This window comes from Lupinus angustifolius, chromosome LG08 (assembly GCF_001865875.1).
Source record: "Lupinus angustifolius cultivar Tanjil chromosome LG08, LupAngTanjil_v1.0, whole genome shotgun sequence".
Lineage (NCBI taxonomy): Eukaryota > Viridiplantae > Streptophyta > Magnoliopsida > Fabales > Fabaceae > Lupinus > Lupinus angustifolius.
Genome location: NC_032016.1, coordinates 19,685,024 through 19,708,019, shown reverse-complemented (window position 1 = coordinate 19,708,019; position 22,996 = coordinate 19,685,024). Strand labels below are relative to the sequence as shown.

At 32.9% G+C, this 22,996-nt stretch overlaps 3 protein-coding genes across 3 annotated transcripts; 1 reads left to right on the top strand and 2 right to left on the bottom strand.

Annotated features, from left to right (window-relative positions):
• On the top strand, positions 895–3,277 carry LOC109355042 (pentatricopeptide repeat-containing protein At5g38730). Its single transcript, XM_019597947.1, has one exon. It carries the CDS (start codon positions 973–975, stop codon positions 2,734–2,736), a length of 1,764 nt encoding a protein of 587 aa, XP_019453492.1. The 5' UTR covers positions 895–972; the 3' UTR covers positions 2,737–3,277.
• Positions 4,702–6,554, bottom strand: LOC109355044 (two-component response regulator ORR9-like). Its single transcript, XM_019597949.1, has 5 exons — positions 6,150–6,554; positions 5,904–6,007; positions 5,724–5,801; positions 5,234–5,304; positions 4,702–5,106 (listed from the first exon to the last, which is right to left on the bottom strand). Exons 1-5 carry the CDS (start codon positions 6,421–6,423, stop codon positions 5,019–5,021), a joined length of 615 nt encoding a protein of 204 aa, XP_019453494.1. The 5' UTR covers positions 6,424–6,554; the 3' UTR covers positions 4,702–5,018.
• On the bottom strand, positions 9,363–19,597 carry LOC109355043 (protein NRT1/ PTR FAMILY 5.4-like). Its single transcript, XM_019597948.1, has 6 exons — positions 19,352–19,597; positions 19,029–19,246; positions 12,169–12,414; positions 11,818–12,086; positions 10,933–11,120; positions 9,363–10,064 (listed from the first exon to the last, which is right to left on the bottom strand). The coding sequence occupies exons 1-6, from the start codon at positions 19,446–19,448 to the stop codon at positions 9,373–9,375; spliced, it is 1,710 nt and encodes a 569-aa protein (XP_019453493.1). The 5' UTR covers positions 19,449–19,597; the 3' UTR covers positions 9,363–9,372.

Below are 22,996 nucleotides of genomic sequence, written 5' to 3'. Positions count from 1 at the left end.
AGTCTTACATCACTAAATCAACGGTATATATTTTATAAGTTGATATCACTTAAAAAATGAGATTGAAATGATCATTTAAACAATGAGTGATTTATTAGGTCAATGATGATTTATTATGCACAAGTTGTTGAATCAAATGGATCATTGTTTGAATAACTCACTATGTTATGATAATTGGGTCAAACGTGAAACTGAGAGAAGTTATATATAAAATCTAATCCATTTATCTATTAAGTTGTCTGATTGAATGTGACGATGTCATATGTAATTAATAATTATATAATATTAAAATATAATAAAAAATTGGGATTTAAATAGTGAGCCTTTCAATTTCTCTTGCACATCCTAAACGCTAAGCCTATAACAAACCCAACCCATTGACCAAACCAAACTATGTTTGGTAAGATAAAGACTTGTATAGAAACGTATGTATGTGGAGATAATCAATTAAATGTTGCTAATATATTAAAATTTAATCTTAAATAATAATATTAACAAACATAAATGTATTTATCTCTAAATGTAACGTGTTATATATGTCTTCGTACAAATTTTTGTGCTTTGACAAACACATTGAAGAGCAACCATAAACTTGAAGAGCCATCAGTCTTCCATCTTCACAAGTGCAGTGGAACCAAATAATCAAGAAAATATAGTCTTTTAAAAGAAAAATATTAAAGTTATTAGGTATCTCATTCTTTGGGTACATATTAGATATCTCATTTGAGTAATCTTAAAAAATAATAATTTTACCAATTAAATTGAGTCATTTGTGAAAGGGCCCAATTTGAAATGTTAATGAGCATTGTTTAGTCCAACATTTTCCTTATTCAGTCTTGCTACAAATAAATAAATAATATAAGACAGAAGAAGAACAAGCACAGCGGCACTGAAAAACTAAGGTGCATGCATATTTGAATATAAACTTATAAAGTGTCTATGTCAAATTATGTACCATATTGATCATAAGACATGGTTTTCATTGAGAATCATAGCCAATTTATTCATAGTTTGTATGCAATTGTTACCAAGGGTCATTGGAACAATCTCCTAAAAGTGAAGAATGGTTCTGCATTCACTTCCACCACAATTCACCATATAATTTTGTACCTCTCACACTATGGTTATGGACCCACCCATTCATTGGCATTCTTCAAATGGGTTGAGTCCACCCCAAATTACAAACACTCCTTGCAATGTTCATGGGCCATGATTCATTTGCTCACAAAACACAAGCACTTCAAAACTGCACAGCACATGCTTGACAAAATTGCCCACAGGGATTTTCTGTCATCACCTTCTGTTTTGAGCAGTTTGGTGAGGGGATATGATGACCCAGAAGTTAATGCACAGGTTTTGAGTTGGCTTGTGATACATTATGCAAAGTTGAGGATGACCCTTGATGCAATTCAGGTTTTTGAGCAAATGGGGTTGTTTAATGTGAGGCCTCATTTGCATGCTTGTACTGTGCTTTTGAATTGTTTGACAAAGGACGGGGTTACTAATATGGTGTGGAAGGTTCACAAGAGAATGGTTCAACTTGGGATTGTTGAGAATATTCATATTTATAATTGTTTAATTCATGCTTGTTCTAAATCAGGAGATGTGGAGAGGGTGGAAAAATTGTTAAATGAGATGGAAGTGAAGGGTGTGGATCCTGATATTTTCACATACAATACCTTGATATCATTGTATTGCAAGAAAGGTATGCATTATGAGGCATTGTCCATCCAGGATAAGATGGAAAGTGGAGGAATTAGTCTTGATATTGTTAGTTACAATTCTCTTATTCATGGATTTTGCAAAGAGGGTAGGATGAGAGAAGCATTGAGGATGTTTAGAGATATCAAAAGTGCAACTCCAAATCATGTGACATATACTACGCTGATTGACGGATATTGTAAAACGAATGAACTTGAGCAAGCTCTGAAATTGCGTGAGGTGATGGAAGCTAAGGGATTGGACCCTGGAGTTGTTACTTATAATTCAATTTTGCGCAAGCTTTGTCAAGATGGAAGGATAAGGGATGCAAACAAACTCTTGAATGAGATGAGTGAAAGAAAAGTTCAAGCTGACAACGTCACATGTAACACATTGATTAATGCTTACTGCAAGATAGGAGATCTTGAATCTGCCTTTAAATTTAAAGAAAAGATGTTAGACGCTGGACTAAAGCCTGACCCGTTTACATACAAGGCATTGATTCATGGGTTATGCAAGATGCATGATCTGGAAAAGGCCAAGGAGTTATTGTTTAGCATGCTTGGTGCTGGGTTTTCCCCCAGTTACTGCACATACTCATGGATTGTAGATGGCTACTGCAAGAAAGATAATGTAGATGCAATTTTAACAATGCCAGATGATTTTCTGAGTAGAGGTCTTTGTCTCGACGTTTCAATATACAGGGCATTGATAAGAAGGTTGTGCAAGATAGAAAGGATTGAATGTGCTGAAAACTTATTCAATCAAATGGAAGGGAAGGGAATATCACCTGACAGTATTATCTATACCAGTCTTGCTTATGTTTATTTTAAAGCAGGAAAGTCGAGGGCTGCCTCAAATATGTTAGAAGAGATGGCTAGAAGGAGGTTGATGATAACAGCCAAAATCTATAGATGTTTTAGTGATGTTGATGATAGTGGAAACAAAGTGTCACAGATCTTCTGGGATCATGTGGTAGAGAGGGGTCTGATGTCGAGAAATACAATGAACAAAATACGGCAGATGGCAACGTGATGATGTTCTTGCTTATGAAAGACTCCTCACAACTCGAAAATTCTTCCTAGAAGTTGTGGGAAATTCATTTCTTCTATTTACCACAGGGTCTTTTTCATGTTTTCACTTTTCATCAGATTGGAAAATGATTGAGATTTGGGAATATATATGGTGGGGACTTTTTCAAACCGTGTGTTAACCATGTAAATCATCTTATTTTGAAGCCTATTAATTCATCTTTTCTGTCTTGATGACAGATATGACTCTTTAGTCTTCACTATATGTGACTGAGAATGACTGCTGTAGTGTTTCTGCCAAGTAGTTTATATTACAGAAAAACCTTATCGAGTTCTCCTTTCCAGATTTTTTAGCTTATTAGGATGGAAGTGGAGGTACACATCTTCTATTTGTTTGTGGTTGAACAAAAATTGGATTGAGCATGAGCTTACTCAGGTATTCATGCTTGCTCAGGTATTTCCCTGTTGATTTGGATAGTTCAGACTTCGGTTTTTTATTGCTAGGATAATGCAGGTTGTGTCAATAATTTAAATGCTTGTTTTGGCACTTGCTTATTTTAGAACCATAATCCTGTTGGTTTTCTTTTATTTTATTTTTGGGTGGAGGTGTTACGAAAGAAAAATTATCATGAGGCAAAAGAGTCAAGAGAATAGAGGTTAAATTAACAAGAAAAACAGAAATATTAGAATAGCTCTTGGGTGTTTCTTTGGGTGTTAGCATTATCATGTTTGACTGTAATGTAACAAAGGATAGCATAGTATGTAAAAAAGTTTTTCAATGTTGTTCAACAATAGATTTCATAGTTGCAAATCTTGTAGCAGCCACAGTTGTGATTAAGTTCACATAAAAGTGCAGAAAAAAATGTAGCTGTTGTAAGTTGTAACCGCAATTACGGTTATGATGCGGTTGTTAGAATTGCCAAAATCATAACATTGCTGCTGCGGACATCAATTTAAAACCATTATTCAATCATAAGAGACACAAAGGAAGTAAAAAATTGTCAACATGAATGTTATTAGTCCACCAAAATTGAATGGAATTCGTTCTCGTCTATTTACATCAGGGACTTGGAATGCAGATTTCTTTTGTATGAATGGTCTGCCATTGAGACAAGGAAAAAAGTTCTAGGCACTAACTAATACCTATGTATTTGAAACCAATTTTAACTGCTACATTTTGTCTGTTTTTGTTTGAGGAGTATCTTTCTTCCATGAACTTCTTTTTGTTGTTGATGTGTTGGTCTTGCTCTTCCTTAACTCTTCATTTCAACAAATGGGGCTTGAGCTTGTTCACATCTGACTGTTGAACTGGTTTCAGAAAGAATTCTTCAGCCCCCTCTTCCAAGCATCTGATCCAAACAAAAATCAGTTTGTCAGATTTGAAAATTTATCATTTGATCCCCTCTAACATGTATATTTGACATTCTCAAAATCAGTATCAATGTTAGATTGGGTTATAGGATGCAATTCCCTCACCTGTTGATCCCCTGTTGATTTGGATAGTTCAGACTTCGGTTTTTTATTGCTAGGATAATGCAGGTTGTGTCAATAATTTAAATGCTTGTTTTGGCACTTGCTTATTTTAGAACCATAATCCTGTTGGTTTTCTTTTATTTTATTTTTGGGTGGAGGTGTTACGAAAGAAAAATTATCATGAGGCAAAAGAGTCAAGAGAATAGAGGTTAAATTAACAAGAAAAACAGAAATATTAGAATAGCTCTTGGGTGTTTCTTTGGGTGTTAGCATTATCATGTTTGACTGTAATGTAACAAAGGATAGCATAGTATGTAAAAAAGTTTTTCAATGTTGTTCAACAATAGATTTCATAGTTGCAAATCTTGTAGCAGCCACAGTTGTGATTAAGTTCACATAAAAGTGCAGAAAAAAATGTAGCTGTTGTAAGTTGTAACCGCAATTACGGTTATGATGCGGTTGTTAGAATTGCCAAAATCATAACATTGCTGCTGCGGACATCAATTTAAAACCATTATTCAATCATAAGAGACACAAAGGAAGTAAAAAATTGTCAACATGAATGTTATTAGTCCACCAAAATTGAATGGAATTCGTTCTCGTCTATTTACATCAGGGACTTGGAATGCAGATTTCTTTTGTATGAATGGTCTGCCATTGAGACAAGGAAAAAAGTTCTAGGCACTAACTAATACCTATGTATTTGAAACCAATTTTAACTGCTACATTTTGTCTGTTTTTGTTTGAGGAGTATCTTTCTTCCATGAACTTCTTTTTGTTGTTGATGTGTTGGTCTTGCTCTTCCTTAACTCTTCATTTCAACAAATGGGGCTTGAGCTTGTTCACATCTGACTGTTGAACTGGTTTCAGAAAGAATTCTTCAGCCCCCTCTTCCAAGCATCTGATCCAAACAAAAATCAGTTTGTCAGATTTGAAAATTTATCATTTGATCCCCTCTAACATGTATATTTGACATTCTCAAAATCAGTATCAATGTTAGATTGGGTTATAGGATGCAATTCCCTCACCTGTTGATCCTTGATGGAACATTCTCTGAGGACATAATCACAACTGGTATGTCTTTAAGAGATTTAGATTCCTGCAAATCAATCAAAATTTCAACATCAAACCATTGAACATGGAAGCAATTGAAGATTTTGATTTGATGCCCAAGACAAATTTGGTTTAAGATGTTAAGACTTGTTATTTTGTTGATATTGAAAATTTGGGAAATATCCCAACTCAGATGTCACAAGTGATTTTTTTTTCTTTTTAAAAGGTGTTGTGTCCATATCCCTTGTATTTATGAGTTCAGATCCCATTTTTTCAAAATTTCAAATTGTTTCCTAAATAGGAAAAAATCCAAACCGTAGTGTATAATTTGATTAAGTTCTCTAATGCATTGAGAGTTTGAAAATGAACCCAAATTTATGCAGAAATTAATGAAATTGAAGCTAGACTAATCAAATAAATAAGTGACATATAAAAAAAATCTGGAATAATATCCCAAAAGCCTACCTTGATTTTTCTCAGCAGATCATAGCCAGTCATTCCTGGCATACAATAATCTGTTATGATCAGGTTTACTTCTATATCCTGCATGAATAAGTGAAAGAAATTAGAACAAGGATTATTACAAACTTGTCTATAGAAATGACATAAAACATATGTATGAGTAATTAAGAGAATTGTATGTACCTGATGAAATTTTGAAGCAACAGAAGGAGTGTCAAAAGTCCTTAGATCATCTTCAACCAAACCAAGAAATTTCAAAGCCTTAGTGGCAGAATCCACTGCAGTAACTGTGATAAAAAAACATCCCTAAGAGTCAGAAAAATAACATGGCAGCTACATAAACAACATGCTCATATGCTTATTTCATCTTATGTTGTTATAACAATATAAACCCATGTTCAAAAAACATAGCAAAAATTGGATAAGTACCATGAAAGGAAGAGGTTTTAAGGAGCCTCTCAATCAACATTCTGTCTATAAGACTGTCATCAACAGCCAAAACATGGAACTGGGCATCTGAAGTTATAGCCATAACTTGGAAGATAATATGTCTAAGCAACACAGAAAGAGAAAATATTATGATGAAAGAAGAGAAGAATGAAGAAAAATAGAAGGGCACAGGGTGAGATGATGATGGTGATGAATAAAAGGATGGCTTTTTAAATGGGAATACATCATGGTCATGAAGATACATAATTCTCATAGAAAATCTGACAGTTTGGAAAGCAAGATCCCACAGATTTCATCCAGAATCTCAAGGATCTTTTAGGTTGACTTTTGAGTTGAAGAACAAGCAAAGAAGGTGGTGTTATTTTACCAAATTTAAAAATTTGACTTGTCCATCATTATTTTATTGGACCCTTTTGCTTATGATAAGCAACCATTAAGGTGTTCTAGTGCTATGTATAACGCTATACACTCTATTAGTTGGGAGAAGATTTAAGTATTAGGTTGAGTTTGTTATGCTACCTAAAGTGTAATTTATAGCATTGTCTTTCCTTTTAAGGATCGACCGTCCAATGTGATTTTCACTTTATTGACATTGACCCAATGATAGTATTTTTCTTTTGGTGGTTTCACTCACCTATTACTGTTTTGGTAATATATTTTAATTCAGTCTATAGGTAGAGAGCTTTTTATGACACAACTCTCAATTAAATATAATAATAGTTATGACTTAAGCGCATGAAAAAAGTTCAACCCAAAAGACTAATTTATTTGAATAGGGATCACCTGTCCCAAAATTAGTATGTCCCTATGTCCCTAGCTAATGAGATTTCTCCAAGTAATGCAAATATATTATTTTATGTTTTTAGAATTTTTCTTTTTAATGAAGTGTCACTTTTTCATTACCTAGTACAGGAAAATAGGATAGAAATTGAGACAGGTAATCTCTGTCCAATTTATTTGGCGGGAGAGAGTGTCATGGTTTAAGTATTCTATTAAAGTTGTTATGCTATGTAATATAAGACTATTAACACCATATTTGCCTTTTCATGTCTAAGGGTATTGTTTAGAACCACGAAGATCAATATGCATGTGCATGACCTTCTTAGTGCTTAACACTTGCCCCTTAGTAGTAATTCTAGCAAGTCTAGATATAATTTCCTTGTATATTATTGATATGATTGTCCTTTTACAAATTTTAAGATCTCACTTTCACCAAAACTGTACCGAATTTTTAACGGAAACCCAATTTTGGTGCCCCTCTACTTGAAACATACATCTATTTTTTAATCATCTTTAATTGTTTGCCTTGGTTTTCTTTTATCCGTACAACTTTCATTATAGTATTAGTCTTTTGTTATAAAAGAATATGTTAATGTTCTCTATGTCACTTGGTTTAGTTTAAATAATTTGAGTCAGGCAATAAAGAATTTGATTGAGAAGATTTAAATAAAGGTTGTGAGTTTATGCCATCCATGACAATGCTATTTTATCAGCATCAAAATGAGCATTGTTTTTCTATTAAACTAATCAGCATTGTCATTGAAAGACGATCAGAATATGACTTATAAAATAATTGCATATTCCATATACTGATTTTTGATGCACATCATATGACAGCATAAAATAGTAAATGACTCTGTTGTCTGAAAAGATTCTCCACCTTAATAATGTTATGATATTTGAGTGAGGTTTGTTGCTCTTATTGATGTTTTACACTTATGGAGATGTCCCGTGGTGTTCTCATTTATGTCCTCTATCAATCAAAATATGTCATTTAATTAAAAAAATAATTATAAATACATATAATTTTATTGGATAGAGATATAAAGACTAAATCCTTTTGAAACAGAGCTGTTAGTTTTCCACACCCCAAGTTGGAATAATATACTGGCATCTCTCTTTATATAATAAAATAAAAGACAACACTTTATTCATTTTATAGAATTTTTATACTATGAGTGCATTATTGAGTGTTAATGATGTGTGTACCAATTAAGTAAAAACTACTTTAACGTTGCATATTAAACCCTAAATGAAAATAATTTAAGTGCTCTTTTTTATTTATACAACCTAAAGAAAACTTTCTTATTAAAAGGCCAAGTTAAGAGTGGACAAAGTGAACAATCTCATGAAGAAAAGAAAGTAAATCAGATAAATCTTGTTAGTGTCTTTCAGGAATTAATAATAATGGCATTGCTAGTTGCAAACGAATCATGGAAGAAGGTGGGGTCACAAAGAGATAGTGATCATATCATGCATATGGATGCTGTGATCATCAAAGTTACTTGTTAGCCCCACCAAATCCTCCATCACAGATTTGGTGACTCATTTGCATGTTGGAAATAAATCATCTCATTTCAAAATTTCATATAACATTATTATTATTATTATGCAAAGAGAGATAATTATGAAGAATTTATATAGTTATAATATGTGGGACCTCTCTTTTTGGACATGAAAATTTGGTGAGATTATCCATATTCTATTGTCTGCTAGTACCTTTTAATTTCTCATTTCCAACGATTTTGGATGTGTGTTGTTTTATTTGATTCTTGTTCAGATTGGCGATGCCTTTAATTTTGATGCTGTAATGTGGTGGATACACTTGTTATTTATTTTCTTTCCAAATTTTGTTTGTTGCACCGCCATGTTTGGTTAACTAATATCATAATGAGACTATATTTTGCTATATGATTTTGGTGTGGTTTCTTTTCCCCTTAAAGCAAAATTCTTACATTCATCAACTTTGTGAAAATATTTTCAGTTCGGTCATTTCAATATCAAAATCATGCTTAACTTATAAATATGCTTAACTTTGTGACGTGATCTTAACTCAAAGTCATGCAGTTGTTTACAACTACAAAAGCACAAATATTATATTATTTTTTGTATTACTAATAGTATCCTTTCACCTTTTTGAATAAAAAACTATTATTTTGTAGGAGTATACTATTCGTGCTTTTAGGAATTGAGCCCTTAACCCTTATTGATAAAAACACAAATATTATATATAATATTAATTTAGTAACTTACAAATATCATATTATAATGTTACTTGATTGATTCACATACAAACCCCAAAGTGCTACTAGCTGGCATTGGAATTACACACTATCTAAAATCAACCCTCATCTTATTTTTATTTTTGGCATTGATATCATTTTCAATAAGCAAAAACCAAACTCATTTTTGCCACTGGTTTTTAAACTCCATAATTGTGATTGTATTCACCAAGTCTCATCTGGTTACTTGTTTCAACCACATCTACCTTTTTGTACTCATAAAGTTTGGCTAACCACAAATAAACACACAAGCTGAGAGCACTTAACACAGCCAAAAGCCAATAAAAGTAATCAAGGTGTGCCCTATTAATATTATTTCCCAACCATGGCCCACCAACCCTTAAGGTTATTTCCTCCACAGTATCTATAATTGCAATACTAGCAAAGTTTCCAACTCCTATTATACTTATATATAATGCAGCTCCCATGCTTCTCATTCCTTCTGGCATTTGATCATATAATAATTCTTGAAGCCCAACAATTGTGAATGCATCAGAAACACCAGTGATTATGTACTGAGGAAGTAGCCACCAAATTGTCATTGGTACCATAGCTTTGGGGTTATCTAAGAGATTATGGTCTCTAGCAACACCAACCCTTTTGGCCTCAACAAGTGCTGCTACAACCATAGTGAGTATGGACAAAAAATGGCCAACACCAATTCTTTGTAACACTGTTATGCCTGTGGGGTGCCCTGTGAATTTTCTGGCTAGTGGCATGAAAACTTTGTCATAGATTGGAACAACAATAAGTATTATGATTCCAACAAGGCCTTGAATTACTGCTGCTGGTACTAGGAAGTTTGGTCCAATCGAACGGTTCAATGTGTCAGCTGAAAAAATTGTGCCCCAGATTTAATAAAGTAGAAATGTTTAAACCATGTTGATTAAAATAAAAATTGTGCCCCAGATTTAATAGAATAGAAATGGTTTTAATTCAAATGAATTGAGATGATTATTCCAACTAGTTATGTACTATGAAAGAATGTGTCTCATCATAGCACTTTATTATACTCTACTGTGACTATGGGCTGCATTGAACAAGGAAAGTTTTTCACTTACCCTGTAGTCGAATTATTCTATTCAACCTAAACCTTTCCTTAGACTTAAGGCTAACCTAACTCCACATATTGACTGCGCCAGTTTTTAAACCTAAACATGATATTTGATTAAATATAATGTATACCTCTTTTAGATAAAATATTCTCGATATTACTTATTATTATGGATATTTTGTTAGATAAAAAAAAGTTAGAGAATCAATGATTTTTGAGTCAAAATAATGTTAATATTTTGTATATAAACATGACAAATGTATGACCAAGAGAAGAGTTGGTTGGGTCATATTTGTTCTTTGACCGACCTTAAATATTGACCAGATCTAATTTATGAAGCTGAATTCGGCCCTAGATCAAATAAAACTCAACCATATTCAAACTCGATCATAATCGAATCAAAACAGGTGTGCGATTACCTCACCCCCTAATATCTAGGATGTGGTCAAGATCACTCTGGCGAAGTAAAATAAATACATTATCTCCATCATTATTATTGTTATTGTACTATTAAAAAATGGGTGAAAAATGAGAAGGCAACAGTTTATCTTAATCTGTTTTTTCTGAAGAAGGTTTAAAAATCTTAGTATTAATAATGTGTGTATGATAGTTTATTCATGTATAAACAAGTATATATTAAAGTTACCTTGTTTGACAAAGTATGTGTGGCCTTGAGCTTGAACAACAGTGAACATGATGCAGCTTAGCCATATAGGGATTATGCGAAGGATAAGCTTCAATTCCTCAACTTGGGTCACTGAACATAGTCTCCATGGGTCTCTTGTTTTGCTTGTGGCATCAACTTCATCAATCATCATTGCCTTGTCCAAAAATCTACATTCAAATTTCCCATATTTTATTGTCTTATCACAATAATTTATAATGTGGTAATAGAAAGTGTCAAGTGTCATTTGTATACAGATTGTTTTTATTTAATTTCCTTTGAAATACAATACAACTTAATACATACTCATTGTCTAATCGAATTTATGATTGAAGTATATCTTTTGTTTCACAATATGTACTACTTCATATGTTATATGAGCTATGATTGATTGAAGAAAATACATTTAAGTTAAAAATATAATTATTAAGTTTTTTTTCCTAATCAATCATAACTTATAACATATGAAATAACACATTAAAAAATAAAAAATGTGATCAGTATGTTGTCTCATGTGTTAAAAGCAGAAAACGCATAAGCCCATTCCATGTGGTCCAATATGAACCTCATGATCATACATATCTTTGTAGTATTTGCTTGTCTAAATATTTATACACATGTATTTTCAGTTATATATTATCTCTACATATTTTTTTTAAAGATAAATATATTGTACTAACAATGTAAGAGATTTTTACATTATCACTGTATCATCCCTAATTTATTTTTAGTCATTATTGACTTTTAAATAAAAGTAATATAAATGAATGATAGATGATACATTACCTTTGTATAAATCATTACCCCATTAATGCATAGATATTACATCTCATTGTTTTTTTCCTCTAAAAAATATAAAATAGTTACCTGTATTCATGAGTATGGAGCAAAGTGGTAAATTTATGAGCATGTATGTGAGGGGGTTCTTGATTATCCATCTCCTCGTAGCAATAATTGAGCGTGTGATTGACGCGCCACTTGCGAGATGCAGCAACAAAAACTTGGGCCAGCCTGGTGAATGGGCTTCCAGCAGGGCCTTCCTTTCTGTAGCTATTGATTCCCAACACGAATACTGCCAATGCTAATGCCAACACTCCTCCCACCAATCCAAAACCCATGGCCCACCATCCATTTTGCTGTTTCATCATTTATCATTTTTATTCTTATTTAATTGACGATAACGAAAACCAATATAAAAGTTTGGTTCGATCATTTTACCTGAAGATATGGTATTAAAAATACCGGAATGACTGATCCAGCCACAACACCCATGTACCACCAGTTGAAGAATGAGCTCTTGTTCTCCCTCTCCTTCATTGTGTCCTCGTCGAATTGATCGGCGGCAAAGGTTTGAACACACGGCTTATGGCCGCCGTCCCCGATCGATGCCACGTATATAGCTATAAAGAACATCATGTTGTGGTGGTTGAGTGATGACACCGATAGTGTCAACAAAATTGTGCCCTTTATGTATATATGACATGAGAACATGAGTGAGTTAGATTCTTTTTCACATCAACAATAGTTTGATACTATGTTGTATTATTAAATTAATTAATTCAAGTGCATGAATGGACTCACTTATATGATTAAAATTGGACAAATCACAAGAAATACGCAAATCTTAAAATGGAAATTTTGGAATTACTCGGAGTACGGTGAGACAATAGGACAGAGATATGAGCCCATGAAAGAGTAGGTATGAAAACAAGATCAAAATGTGACTAAACATTATTAATTTCACACTCCATTTGTTAAGAAACGTGAATAAAAAGAGTTAAATTTGATTTAATTTTAAGAAAGTAGGAAGTGTTTGGGACATGTACAATTTTTTTTATGAAATTCAACTAATACTGCTTTATAATATGTTTTTTAGTTTTTCTATTTATATATAAAATACAGTAAACATAAAATAAAATTTATATTTTGTGTTCTGTTTTGTTTAAATATGATTATAAAAAAAAATATTTCCTCCTAATAAATTAGCTTAAAACCTTTATAACTATAAAAAAAACCTGAGATGTGTCATGTAAGACATTATGGTTCATTAGATATGAAGTGACATGTACTTCTTTCTTATAGTTAACGGAAAAAAATTAATCTTATTTATTTGAATGATATATTATTTCTAACCAAATACTACCTTAATATTCTAAATTTAAATTGAACTGGTTACTAAAATCAACATGTTGCTATCTATATCTCAAAAATATGTTAGTAAACATTTACAAACACTATTTATTACTAATATTACAACATTATCTTCAACTATGTCCTAATCTAATAAAAATTAGGACACATATTAAAATTTTTAAATAATGGAAAACATATATGCCAATTTTTATTGGATATCAATTTTTTTATTTATTGAAATACGACATTTTAAAAAATATACTTTTAACACATGTGATCTTCTTCATTTATTAATTACAGGCTATCTCAATGTCACGTTAACACTCGCTGCACTATAAGGCATTAAGGCTAACAAAACTCATACACGTGATATTTACGTTTCATGGAGCTACCAAAACGCAAATAATTCAACTCCTCTCTCCTATCTAGTACTCGAGAGATTAGTCCTAAAATATGAGGACGGAATTATTCTAAAGATTTTTATTAGAAATAACATATAATTATTATTCTTAAAAGAATTTTTTAATACATATCTCAATCTTTTCCTCCAAAAAAATAGCTCGGCTACCTATGTTATACTTTTCTCTTTTCTATTAAAAATTACAGTATAACACATTTATTAGTTTAAGAAACAAAGTTTGGCATCTTTCGAAAAGTTCTCTCACAAATCTCAAGGGCTTACTTATAAAGATTTAAAAACTTAAGCAGATATTTGTTTAATATCTAAAATGTTGATATAAACTTTTTTTTTATAACACACGAATGGTAAATGATACATTTATACAATAATAAAACTGTTGATACATAAACCATTTTTAAAAAAAATGTAAATATACAGACTTAATATAAAAAAAGTATAATGATATAATTGAAAATTTAATCTGTGAAGACCTATTTTAAAAATAACCCAAACTATAAAAACAAAAGCATAATTTAGCATCTTTTTCTTGCATAAGATGTTTGAAGAATGTAAGTTCGTCACAATTATAATTTTCCTTTAAAAACAATGCAGAACAACTCAGTGATAATATGATAGGTGATGATATATTCTTAGCCTATTTGATGTAAACCCTCCTAGGATAGCTTTTGATTCAAGAGCAAGGGAGTTCAAGAAGGTCCTATGACTAGGGCCAAAGTCAAATCATCAATCCTTAAGGTCACAAAAGACTCAATTGACCCTAGAAATTACATGAAGGAATGACATTTATGTCCTTAGGATTTATTTTACCTTAGTTAATTTATTTGCCTTAATTTAAATAAATGAGACTTCATTCTCATATAGTCTTATGTTTATGTTTTATTTTCATTCAAGCATTTGTAGTATTTAAATCATGTAATATGTGATTGAGATTTATTTGTAACATGGTCCATCAGTGACCAAGTAATTCACCTAGGTTCAAGGGTTAAGCTAGCCACGACTAGGACAAGGCAGCATGGCTAGGTCAAACATCATTGGCACGACTACAACACTTAGACAAGCAACTCATGATCAAATCGTGGGCACTCATCAAGACAAGGAAGATGGCGCTGAAACGAACTTGATCATCAAGACAACTCGGCTAGAACTCGATCTCTAAGGACAAACAAGGAGATAAGGCAATGAGTAAACTAATTAAATCAAATGAGATAAAGTGAAGATAGATTGGGCTACTACAATCAAGGAGTCAAGTGAAAATAGATTTGTTAGTTGGGCGGCTACAATCAAGGGATCAAGTAAAGATAAATTTGTTTTAGCCAACAACTTAAGCAAACATAATATTTTCAACAAATCATCCATAACAAACTTCACAAGTAAAGATAGATTTAAGGATAAGATTTGGCAAGTGAGTTAGTCAACTTTTCATCACACAAGTTCGACCAAGAAAGGAGAATAAAGATCAACCATTGATCATTCAAAGATCACACAACCACTTTAAAACCAAAGCTGGTCCAAGACTTAGTCAAGCCTTTTTTTCTACTCATCAATCTCGACCAAATAAACCCATCTCCAGTCAAGGATTCACTTATGTTCAGCCAAGCTAAATCAAGGCCAAGTTACTCAAGGCAGCCATCTCGGTTGCACCCACTTACATGATTGGTTAGGATTTTATTTCTTTGTTTATTAGAAGATAATTAGGTCTTTATCTTTTTAGCCAAGGAAAGTCTGCCTATTTATATTTGATTCATCATTAATAAAAGTTAAGTTTATTTGATCAAAATTTGTGTGTTTGAATTGAGGAAGTTCTCCTAAAACCCTAGGTTGGATGTGACCACCACCCTTTGTTCTTATCAAGCATCCTTGCTTGTGGCGGAACTCCTAAACTTATCAAGTTACCTTAACTTGTGGCGTCATCCTCTTCCATTCTTTTCCACCTTCCTTTGTGCCTCAACACTCTACAATTCCCTTTACTTACAATCATCTTCAAACCCGAGAACCCTACCCCTATAAATACCCCTCAAACACCCATACACAAATAGACAAGTTCAATCCTAAGATACCTTTCCCAATTGAGACACTACTCATAACTTAAGCCATCCACCCTACAAACATTCCTAGCCGTGACCTAAATATAAGTCCTAAAGCCAACCTAGCCGAACCCAAAAATCCCTACATTAACGCATCCCAACCTTGACCCAATGCCATACACGTCCCTATAACCCAAACAACCACAAGAAAACGTAACTTACACACATAAGCCAATACCTTAAACTCCAATTCCTCAATCCTACGATAACCTACTAAGTTGAGACCCTAATACCACAACCTATACACATACCCTAAACTTAATTAAACCCCTAGACCGAACCAAAATTCACCCAAAACCCTAACTTTCACCAAAACCGAATTGGACTTTAAAAAGCTCAAGACTTCAAGCTAAAACGATCCTAATTCAAAGGCAGCCATCTTGAGGTTGTCATGAAGTAGTCATTAGAGCTAATTTTAGCTTGATCAATGTCAAGTCCAGAGAGGAGTCCTACCATATCACCAAGGCCAACCTCTTTGACCATAACACTCTAAAAACATGATGAATGCCCAATTCCAAACACTTCAACAACAGTTGGAGGATTTTAGGATTCATTACGATGGGAGGCTGGGTGAGAGACATGACAATCCAAATGGTCATGAAAGAAGAAGAAGGAGGCATAAAAGAGAGGAGAGGCCGAGACATGAAAGGCATGAGGAAAAGCATGATTCCTTAAGTGCCTATGATAGTGAAAGGAGACATGGCAGTCGTGGCCACGATGAACCAAACCGTGGCCATAGAAGGAGGCATGGAGATCATGGCAGCCCCGGTTGTGGTATGTTAGCCCAACCCGTGGGCAAAGGAGACATAGAGATGGTGCAAGTACTCGTCCTAACCGTGAGCCTAGAGGAGACCCAGATGGTGTCAAGGTCAAAGTCCCATTATTTTTGGGGATGGGTGATCTAGAATCGTATTTGGCATGAGAATTGAAGATGGAACAAGTCTTCAATTGTCATAATTATTTGGAGGCTAAGAAAGTCAAGGTGGCAGCCCTTGAATTTCAAGAATATGCTATGGTTTGGTGGGATCAGCACCAAAAAGATAGATTGAGGTGTGGAGATGTAGCCATAGACACATGGGCTGAAATGAAGATGGCAATGGGGATGAGGTTTGTACCTCGTTCTTACCAAAGATATGTGCACAACAAGCTGCAAAGGCTCATCCAAGGGTCCTAAACAGTGGATGAGTACTTCAAAGCCATGGAGTTAGCATTGCTTAGGTCCAACCTCAATGAGGATCGTGAAGCAATAATGGTTACGTTTCTTCATGGATTAAATCCAGAAATCCAGGATGTGGTGGAATTGCAACCCTATGTGGAATTAGATGACTAGGTTCAGAAAGCCATGAAAGTGGAACAACAAATTAAGAGGAAGAAGTGTAAGTACTCCTCTAGTACTTCAAAGTGCCACTCGTGGAAGGATGAGCTAAAAAGGGAGAACCCTAAGGCCAAGGAGGTCGTGGGCAGCCACAAATCCAACCAACTAGCCATGGATGCTAATGGAAAGACTAGGAACGTGAAGTGTTTCAAGTGCATTGGCCATGGTCATATTGCCTCACAATGTCCTACAAAAAGGACAATGGTGATCACTAATGGTGTCATTGAGTCCCAATCTGAACCATCTAGTGAAGAAGATTATGATGAGGATGTTTTCATGCTAGAAGGTGACATTTTGGTAGTGAGGAGATTCTTAGGCAGCCAATTTAAAAGGTATGAGGAGGGCCAAGAGTTCAACTTGTTTCACTCGAGATGTTTGGTCCAAGGCAAGGTCTGCACCTTGATCATAGATGGAGGTAGCTTCACAAATGTGATTAGTCAAAGGCTAATGTCAAAACTAGACCTTGAAACTAAACTATATCCCACCCTTTACCGACTTCAATGGTTAAGTGATGTGGGAGAGTTGGTTGTGGATAGACAAGTCATAGTACCCTTCTCCATAGGGCAGTACCATGATGAGGTCTTGTGTGATGTGGCTCCGGTAGAGGTTAGCCACATGTTATTAAGGAGACCATGGCAATATGAAAAGAAAACTAGTCATGACGGTTTCACCAACAAGATCTCTTTTATGCACCATGGTCACAAGGTGGTGTTAGCTCCTCTAAACCCTAAACAAGTCCATGAGGACCAAAAGAGGCTAAGGGATAAGATTGAGGAGAAAAGAAGGGGAGTGAGGCTCAAGCCAAGGTGTTGGCCGAGTCTACACTTGAGAAGATTCCTAACCCCAAGGCTGAATTTTTTTCTACACTTACCCATTCTTTGAAAGATCATGACAATGATAGAAAGAAAGTTAAGACTAAAGACAATTTGAGGTTGAATTCACTTGAAGTGGGAGCGGATGATGTAAACCCTCCTAAGGCAGTCTTTGAGTCCAAGGACAAGAGAGTTCAAGAAGGTCCTATGACTAGGGTCAAAGCCAAATCATTAATCCTTAAGATCACAAAAGACTCAATTGACCATGGAGATTACATGAAGGAATGACATTTATGTCCTTAGGATTTATTTTACCTTAGTTAATTTTATTTGCATTATTTTAAATAAATAAGACTTCATTCTCATATAGTCTTAGGTTTACGTTTTATTTTCATTCAAACATTTTTAGTATTTAAATCATGTAATATGAGATTGAGATTTATTTATAATATGGTCCATTAGTTAATAATATATGCATTCAAGCATTTTCCATGATTTAATTCTATATTTACATTATTATGGTTGATTATTAATTAATATGTTCAGCTTTTTTATTTTACTTTAGTTAATTAATAGTTACATTATTATGGTTGACTATTAATTAAAAATATATTCAAAATATTTTATTTTAATTTTTCATGATTTAATTCTATATTTAATTTGGATCATTTATAGTCTAACATGATTTAATAATTTGGTTATTTTCACTTAAGTATATTTTTTATTAATGAAAACTAAATGAATGAATCAATTTAAATTTTTAGAAAAAAATAATTCAATATTCTTTTAAAGAAATATTTTTATTTAATTGAACCATTAAAGTATTTTGAGTTTATCTAAGTAAGCCCAATACTCTACCTACTACTACCAAAACCTAATTTCATTCAAATCCTAACCTTCATCTTCTTTTGTTCTCTTTCTCTATGGTAGCTCTCTTTTATCTTCTCCTTTTTCTCTATTTTTTTGCTATCACTTCTCATTCGTATTCGGTTGGTCACGGTCTGAAGCTCAGAGATGAGAAAAATTACATCTTTAATGATGATTCACTTGAAATTGGATATCAAACGCGAATCGGAGTGTTTTGGGTTGCCAAAGCACCATGAGTCAGTACTTACGAACCGATTTGTGGTTCTCAGGCCAAACCAGCAAATCTAGTTTGTATGGTTTAAACTAGAGGATGAGGTAAGCACATGAGATTGAGGCTGATAAAAAGAGAGAAGATATAGAGAATAAGAATGAAATGAAATAATTACCACGAGATAAATGATTGAAGATATGAGTATAGTTTTGAATCGACCCAAATATGAATCAGCTATGAAGGCACCAATCAAAGGAAATAGAGCTGAAACACCAACCCAAGTGTTTACATCTTTCACTGCTTTGGTGTCCGGTACATTCATAACATGTGTTAGGTATATAAGCAGATTTGAAGCCATGCCTTGGTATGCAAATCTTTCAGCAAATTCCACAACTTATATGACACAAATTGAATAATAAACATAAGATATAAGATCATAATACAAATGATAAGGAAATAATAATCATGTGACATTGAATTAGAGTTGAATGGACTGACATATGATGAAGATGGCAGCATGCCAGCCACCCCTGGTGGTGGTGGTGGGGCGGTGGATGAGAGAGTTGCTCTTGCTGCTGGTAGGACTGTCTACCATAATGAGGGGTAGGATGACTTAAGAGCTAGAACTTTAATGTGTTGGGGGTTGAATCAGATTTGGAGAGGCTGTGTGAGGGGGTTTGGTGCTTTTATAGGCACAAATTTTAGAGTCTATCAATTTGGGTTCACAATTGAGGGAAGGCAAAATTTTGGTAGTGGATTTTTAAAACCCAAATTGTGCACATGTATTGGAATTGGGAAGAGAAGAAACCCACTAACCCAACCATCAACCCTTTTAATTTTTTTTATTTTTCTATGATGATTGTTCGGTATATTCAAATGTGAAGTATCATGTTATGTTATGTGTAATGAGATAAGTAACTCATGGGTTGGTGACAATGCAGCTCTCCTTAAGGGCATTAATGGTCGGACAAAATTATACTATGGTCTAGTAGTTAAATATAATTATATACCTTAGTATTGTACAAAGTCGAAATGATACTTATAAGGGAGAATAAATAATTTGTTGGGATGGACGGTCTCAATACTTCAAAAATTATAGCTTATAATGTCATCAATCTAAATTTAATAATAGATAATCTATAAATATAAGCTTATACTTAAATTTTGATCATGATAAACCCCAAGATCCAGCTCACCTAAACTTTGCTTACCAACAAATATATTTATAAAATTAAATACATTTTTAGTTAATGTAAAATTGTAAAGTATGAGCCTTAATTTTGGTTAAGTCTCTGGACTATTTATTTTAGTATTAGTGTATCTAGTTACTGAGAATCCATACACTAGTTACATGTCAAGGCTAAATCCAAAGCTGGATTGCATTGTGACCACATTTAAAACATAACTTATTACATGTAAATCCAAAACATTAACAACATTACAATAATTAAATACAAAACAAAACAACAGTACTAATTACAAATAAGGACTAAACTTAATATAAAAAGGTTTAAAGAACTTTAACCAAAAAAATTACCGGACCAAAATAGAAGCATACCTTAAAGAGAATAAAAATATATTTAAACATATTATATATGAATGAAAATTATATTTAAGTATTATACTAACTTCATATCCCTCCTTCACAACAAAAAGTATGATTCACAACATATTTATATTTATGTTTATTCCACATCATATATAATATAATGTTTGATATTAATAAAAATATATTATGCAAATTAAAAAAATTAAAGTTTTATTATTATAATAATTCTTCTTCTTTCATTATTATTGAGTAAGATACTGAATAGGATATGAGACAATATATTTCTATTTACTCTTTTTTTTTACATCTGGTGGAGGATCATGTCAACCGAATAGAGATTATCTGTCCTAATCAGTCTTAAGTCAATTGAAGTGCTACTTTTTATTACATTTTGTTTTTAAAATTTTTCTTTTATACACATGTCAATATATTATTAGTTTAAGACAAAGAATGAGATACCATTTGAGTCAGGTGATCCAATCAGCATGTTTCGAGATAAAAAAGACTAGCTCGCGATTTAGAGTCACTTTTCACAACAAGCTTTCTAAAATCACAAAAATAATACTTTAGTCTCAGGTTGAAAAAAACGTTAACAATGTTAAGCTTTCACCAAAACTTCCATTAAACCCCAATAAAATCTTATTTCTCTCTCTATTCTATTCACCACTATTTTATCCAATGAGGGTATTTTATGTGGACAATACAACATCTATTTCTTTAACGTTGCAATTCCTCAACCTTAAAAGCGACCATACCCTATTATCTCAACATTCTTAGGCACCCTTTGCTACTTGCCTTTCCCAATCTCCAAAACAATCAATTGAATTTTCTTTGTATCATGTTAGGTGTTAACTATTATTACTTCAGGACTTGGTACACTCACATACTCAAAATGACCTGTACCTCTAAAAAGGAAATGATATATCATTTTACTAAATCTTTTTATTAATTTTTCACTCATAAAAATTACAAATGTTACAATGTGATACTTTATTATTTATTAATGATTCGTTTATAAACTACGGGTACATATCTGTTGTTCCACACTTTGTACCATTCCATGTACCATCTGCATGTGATTGGTCAGAAAAATATATTTGAGTTAAAATTTAATTATTAAATATTTTTAACTAATTATTAACTCATGGTACATGGAGTGACATAAAATATGAGACAACAGCTGTACTCCCATAAACTATATATGTCACCTTTTCTAAGTGGAAAGATTAATATGAAGATATATTATTACTATAAATATAGTCCCTTCTGTATGTGAGTCCTAATAATTTGTGATCTTATTGGAAATTGGAAAATATGTATTATGTCCCATTAATTAAGTAAAAGATCCTTTTGTTTGACGTTGGGTCTACTACTTTGTTGAAAAAGGTACACAAACATCATTTCTATTATCCAAATATCTTATTCTCCCCCTTTTCATATCTTTAACGTTCTGACATTTTAAGTTTGGTTTAAATGTTTTGATGTTTTAAAAAGTAAAAAAACTCTGTTAAGTGATCTAAAAAACAATATTATAATAGATTCATTGTTTTTGCTCATTCTTTATTACTTTACTATTATGTAAGAGATATTATTTCTTATTTTTACTATTTTTATAATTAATTTTTTATTAAGAATACGAATATTTACAAAGAAGTATTGACACAAAACAACATCCTAACCTTACCAACAAAACAAGTGCAACATGGCAAGGAATCCCACTTAACCTGTAAAAAGCTATCTATATTCATAATAAAAAGATAAATCTTTGTTTCAAAACATTCTAATATATTTGCTTATATAAAAAAATATATGTAATTTTTTTATTTATTGAATAAAATCTTAAATTTTTTTACTAAATCTTATGTAATGGACATATTAAATGCTCTTTAGCCTTAAGGGTTAGAAGTTAGCAAAACCATGATTTATTTATCATTAGAACTATTAACTCTCTCTAAGTCTTCCATTTACTTAAATTAAGAAAATAACTAAATATAATAATTATTATCAATGTTATTAAAAACATGTTAATATTTCAAAGTTATTATAAGAATTCATGAAAAGAAGAGTTGTATAGAATGATATGTTGTATTGGATGATTGATTACAAAGAAGGAAGAATAAGAAGGAAGAATCTATTTATCCTAATGTGAGCAAGTTGCTTGAGAAGCAAGCAACAAGCTAACTAACTTAACTAACAATCAAACTAACACATTAATCACATGTGAGAAAGTTGCTTGAGAAGCAAGCAACAAACTAACTAACTTAACTAACAATCAAACTAACACATTAATCACATGTGAGAAATACTCTGCTGCTAAAATCAAACTGAAATTAACAACTCTGCCCAATGGATATGAGCCAAGGAATGCTACAAAGCTGATGCAACAAAACTGGACTAAGTTGCACCAATCGCACACGCACACACGCACACGCACACACGCACACGCACACACGCACACACGCACACACACACACGCACCCACGCACACACACACCCACACACGCGCACACGCACACGCGCACACGCACATGCGCACACGCACACGCGCACACGCACACACGCACACGCACGCGCACACGCACGCGCACACGCAC

Coding starts and splice junctions, on each gene's coding strand:
- LOC109355043 (XM_019597948.1), bottom strand. CDS start 19,448: ATGGTAGACAGTCCTACCAGCAGCAAGAGCAACTCTCTCATCCACCGC. Junction 11,121..11,817: donor CTCCATACTCATGAATACAG/GTAACTATTTTA, acceptor ATTTGAATGTAG/ATTTTTGGACAAGGCAATGA. Junction 10,065..10,932: donor CACATACTTTGTCAAACAAG/GTAACTTTAATA, acceptor CAATTTTTTCAG/CTGACACATTGAACCGTTCG.
- LOC109355044 (XM_019597949.1), bottom strand. CDS start 6,423: ATGAGAATTATGTATCTTCATGACCATGATGTATTCCCATTTAAAAAG. Junction 5,305..5,723: donor ATCTGCTGAGAAAAATCAAG/GTAGGCTTTTGG, acceptor ATTGATTTGCAG/GAATCTAAATCTCTTAAAGA. Junction 5,107..5,233: donor GTTCCATCAAGGATCAACAG/GTGAGGGAATTG, acceptor TGTTTGGATCAG/ATGCTTGGAAGAGGGGGCTG.
- LOC109355042 (XM_019597947.1), top strand. CDS start 973: ATGGTTTTCATTGAGAATCATAGCCAATTTATTCATAGTTTGTATGCA.